This window comes from Canis lupus, chromosome 4, assembly GCF_011100685.1.
Source record: "Canis lupus familiaris isolate Mischka breed German Shepherd chromosome 4, alternate assembly UU_Cfam_GSD_1.0, whole genome shotgun sequence".
Lineage (NCBI taxonomy): Eukaryota > Metazoa > Chordata > Mammalia > Carnivora > Canidae > Canis > Canis lupus.
In genome coordinates, this window is record NC_049225.1 from 66,896,015 (window position 1) to 66,901,323 (window position 5,309).

At 38.9% G+C, this 5,309-nt stretch overlaps 1 protein-coding gene across 1 annotated transcript; it reads right to left on the reverse strand.

The window, feature by feature from the left end:
• Positions 1 to 629: 629 nt before the first annotated feature.
• On the reverse strand, positions 630 to 4,193 carry LOC612456 (60S ribosomal protein L7a-like). The gene is given in 2 exon segments (XM_038535467.1): positions 630 to 769; positions 3,278 to 4,193. Coding segments are annotated over 2 exon segments (921 nt in total). The 5' UTR covers positions 4,059 to 4,193.
• Between the last annotated feature and the right edge of the window lie 1,116 nt (positions 4,194 to 5,309).

Consider the following 5,309-nt stretch of genomic DNA (forward strand, 5'->3'; position numbering starts at 1 on the left):
TATATCAGTTAATTTATCCATTCTTCTTCCAATTGATTTATCCAGTGGGGAAGGAGAATAGGATCAACATCACAGAAATCACTATTGTTAACAATATTTCTTAACAATAGGGATTTGTGAAAAGTGTGAAAAATTCTTTCCAGAACATTCCAGAATGCAGCACATTCTAAAAATTAAAGTCTCTCTTTTAAGCTATTTTGGGACAGAAGTAGCTACAGGAAACTTAATGGATTAGTCTGTGTGCATGTATGTATTTTGTGTGCGTGTGTGTGTATTCCAGAAACACTGAACTACTAGAAATCTTGTTTTTAAAATATTCATTCTGAGACAGTAGTGGGCTGGAAAGAAGAAGAAGAAAAGAATATTAATGATGCTGGGGACTCTTTGGTATAGCTCAGCTGCAGAGATCATCCCCAGCCATAACGTGAGACTTAGGACCATTCTGGTACAACCAGTCTCAAAATCATCTCATGCATAGACCTCAAACTTCTTGTGAGTCTCTGAAATGTATCTCTACGTTCTCATCTTCAGCCTGAATTTATCTATGGCCCACAACCTGAGTCCATGACAGTCTCTAGATCAGTACTTCTCTGGGAGCAAAATAGGGAGCGACATTATTTAAGTTGTTTTTAACACATCATCATCTTCAGAGTAACATGGTCCACTATAGGTGCATTGCCCTCAGGATGACAGCTCACCACGATGTTTCCCTGAGGGTAGTTGGCCGTGTTCTGAATCAAATGCTTTCTTCTTGGGAATACGGGGTCATCTATCAGGGAAAGAGAAATGACCCATACAAACTACTAAACAAACCATCTCCAGGAAGCATCTCTGAGGAAGCCAGTGGACAGGGTACATATGGACATTACTGAATTATCTCAGATAATAAAGGAGGGGCTGTTAATATAATCAGACGGGTCCTGCAGCTGTTCAAAACAAATTCTGAGCCCAGGTAGTAAAGAGACACATATGAAAGCAGTAATTTCTGGGGTGTTTTTTTCTCACTTTAATACTCCCATAATTTAAAAAAGAATTTAATGGATTTTCATTTTCAAGACCTGGAAAAACAAAAGTCCTCCTAAGCTAAGAGCAAATGCTTCCAGTGTTTGCCTAAAGCCATTCTTTTTATTGGGGCAGTTACAGCCCCTTGAGAAGAAGGGGTTTATAATGGAAAAAATGAGACAGCATCAAGCATAATGAAGCTCAGAATATAAATAATAAAAACACTGTTAATGCCTGACACTTTATGTTTCTAAAGAAAACGCCTGCTATTTATCTAAAATAAGACAGTTGTTGAGGAAGTGGATAAAGACCAGGCCAACTTGCCCACAGTGGTTCATTCCCTTTAAAATATTCCACAAAAGACAAGCACATATTTAACAGGATTCTTTTATTTTACCTTTATTATCCTTCAGGGAAAATGATCCCTTGACGTGTGTTAGATTTCAGTTAATTTCAGTCTCCCATCTAATGCAGCAGAAACACTTTCAACAAAGTCCCCAGTGAGGGAAGGATCATGTTTTTCAGCTAAACCATATAGCGTCTTAATGTATGAGAAAGAACAGCAGAAATCCCAGGGCCCGTTTTTTCCTGCAATACAGATTTTGTGTGTAGAATTCTTCCATCAGGGGGTGTGTGATTTCTTGAAGCAACAGAACTTTTCTAAACATCTTCTAGAAATATGAACTTAATTCATAACTTCATGGAGCTTGGTACCACAGACATGGCAATATATGTGATACTGTCCCTGTCCTCAAAGAACTCCTATTCCAGGAAGCAGAGTCAGGCATTAAACATAATTGTAGGCAATTATTAAACATCTTATGTGTACTTACCACTAGGCTCAGCTCTTTACATGCTTTATGTCCTATAACCTGTACAATAATCCCAGCAAGGCAGGGAGGGTTATTATTACCACTTTTCGAGTTGCTTGAAACAGTCTTCAAGGCATTAATGAGCCTCCACACAGGCACCGGACAGCTTGAAAATTCTGTGATTCTTTAATAATTATATTTTAGATTTTAAAACATGACAGGAGAAAATTATTATGAAGATGGTATTCTTAGCATGCACTCTTGACAGATTGTGGAAAGTTTTCAACTAGCTCACAGATAAACATCATGAGCAACATGTTGGTATTTTTTATATTATACTAAGTGTAAGTTATTATGGAATATAATGTAAAGAAGTATTCTTTTGGCCTAAATGACATAAACTCAACTCAAAATGAACTCACTTAAATAAATAAATTGAGGAAAGTATTCAAAGTTCAAAGGTCCTGGACTAGTAATCTCCAGGAACAGGTAAATAAATGCATGTATTCACATATTACCAGCAATTGTTCTACTTTCCTCTGGGTCACCCTCTTGGTCAGGTAATTTTTCTCCTTGCAAGAGGATCTCCCTATAGTTTAGCAAGTCTGATGGAAAGAACTTTTCCTTTTTTTTTAATCTAACAGAAATCCCAGAATTAAATATCATTAACCTGATTTGGATATCATTGCAGTCAGAGGAGTAGAATGTTCTTTAAAAAAGAAAAAAGAAAAGATTTTATTTATTTTTGAGAGAGAGAGAGCAGGAGAATGAGTTGTGGGAGGGGCACAGGGAGAAGCAAACTCCTCGCTGAGCAGGGAGCTCTATGAGGGACTCAATCCCAGGACCCTGGGATCATGATCTGAGCCAAAGGCAGACACTTAACTGATGGGAGTCACCCAGGCACCTGGAGTAGAATGTTCTGATGGATAAATCAGGATCATATAGCTACCCATGGCTCCAAGTGGAGAAAGTAATTCCACCTAAACCACACGGACTGAGGATGGAAGAAAGGGATTCCTCAAAATAAATCAGAGAGTTGTTGCAAAAAAAAAAAAAAAAAAAAAAAAAAGTGGCCAGATTCTGTACAAGGAAATACAATTGATGTCCTTCACAAAGAGGATAAAGTAGTAAAGAGCTAAGCATGCTGAAGTTTGGTGACCAGGTAGAGTGATATAGAAGAACTTTAATCCTCTTTTCCATAATTATTTGATGCTCCTGAAAAGAAATCTGGGTAAAAAAACAAAACGAAACAAAACAAAACAAAAAACGATAGAAGAAAACCAGTATTATAAAATTAACAATACCAGTTAAATCACCTCATGCTCCTAGCTCCTCTCTGAGGCAGAGAAGTACTCATTGAACCCCTGAATGGAGGTAAAAGAATCCATCTCAATTTAGTGTTGAGGTAGAACAATTATTAATTGAGCAAAACACTTTTTTTTTTAAAGACAACCTTTTATTACTTTTACATACAGAAAATTCAACAGCATCCATGTAGCCCAGCTTGGTAGCTAGTTCTTGAGCCTTTGCTTTTTCCAGCTTGGCGATGGGAGCCACTGACTTGGGACCCAGGACGTTGCCTCCCCAGTGGCGGTGGATCTCATCGTATCTGTCATTATAATTGGTCCTGATGGTTTCTACCAGCTTAGCCAGAGCTCTCTTGTCTTCCGAGTTAACCTGTGTGAAGGCAACAGTGGTGCAGGTCTTCCTGTGGACCTGACGCCCCAGCCTGGCCTTCCCCTTGATAATGCAGTAGGGAACCCCCATCTTATGACACAGGGTAGGCAGGAAGACAACCAGCTCAATGGAATTCACATCATGGGCTATCACTACCAGCTGAGCCTTCTTGTTTTCCACCAAGGTGGTGACACTGTTAGCCCCAGCTCAAAGGACAGGTGGCCTCTTAGTGGGGACACACCCTTTGCCCGCAGCTTTCTTCTTCTCCAGGGCCAGCAGCTTCTGCTTCTTCTCTTGCCTTGTCTCTGGTCTGTACTTGTAGGCCAGCTTAAGCAGTTGCATAACTGTTTGGTGGTCCAAGGCCTGGGTGGACTGGTTAATGGCAGGAGGCACTTTGAGACGTTTATACAGGATGGCCCTCTGCCGCTGCAGCCGGATGTAGCTTGGCCACTTGACAAAGTGGGTGAGGTCCCTCTTGGGCTGGATGTCCTGTTGGATGCCAAAGTTCTTAGGCCTTTTCTCGAACAGGGGATTGACCACCTTCTTGGCCTCCTGCTTCTTCACCATGTCAGGGACCAGGGCCACATTCTTCCACTTCACCTTCTTCCCTGTAGCAAAACACTTTTCCTACAGTTTCTTAATTCCAAAAAAGCACAAAGGTACTCACTCTTAAAATTGAAGAAGGAAAAGTTAGAGTAAGGTGTTGATTTTAAAAGATTCTATTTTTTGGGATCCCTGGGTGGCGCAGCGGTTTAGCGCCTGCCTTTGGCCCAGGGCGCAATCCTGGAGACCTGGGATCGAATCTCACGTCGGGCTCCTGGTGCATGGAGCCTGCTTCTCCCTCTGCCTGTGTCTCTGCCTCTCTCTCTCTGTATGTGTGAGACTATCATGAATAAATAAAAAATTTAAGAAAAAAGAAAAAAAAAAAGAAGAACCTGTTTAAAAAAAAAAGATTCTATTTTTCTTACAGGAAAAATCTCTTAGCTTATCCTCCCATGTATCTCTTGAAATTCTCTATGATAGAAATTGTTGGGTAAGATACTAATCAAAGAGCTTTGAATTCTCCAAAGTCTCTAAATATGAAAATCAATGTTAAAATTATTAGAACTTGGAAAGATAAAACTACTTAGGTATCATACACCACAACAAATAGTCTTTCAGTCACATTTAACAGATTAAACTCACTGATTATTTTAAGATCAACAACCCCTTTGTGATTGGCATCTCATCAAATTAAAATATATTCTAGTTTACACACTCAGTTTTGTATACACTCTGAACATCAGAGCATAAATAATGTACATACCAAATGTTGACTTTAGAGCTTGTGTAGGCAGAACGAGTTTTTCCTCAAAAACAGACATACAACTAAGGAGATATGTTTCAAAATCTTATATGAAATGATCTTAAGCTTTTGCCAAGAATTCCAGTAGAAATATAGATTTCTTTTGCAGTCTATCTTAAAACAGGAGATAGCTGAATAAACATTTTCTAAAGACTTGTTTTCTGTAAAATTTTATTCATAAGCTACCTTCTGAATCATAAATTCTACACACTTGTTGGACTCTTCGCCTTTCACTCTGATCAAGTATAAATATCAATCCCACTGAAGATGGCCTCAGAAGAGCAATTGTATTCACAGGAGTTGAATAATGGATATTTAATACTATTAGTTTGTATCTTATAATTCTTCAGAGCCAAGGTTGGCACCTTAATTTATCCTCCTCAACTTTTCTTACTGATATATAACTCCCTTATCCTTTAAACATGCTTACCACACAAAACATTGGCAGGATCTGAACTCTGCGTCAGATGAAA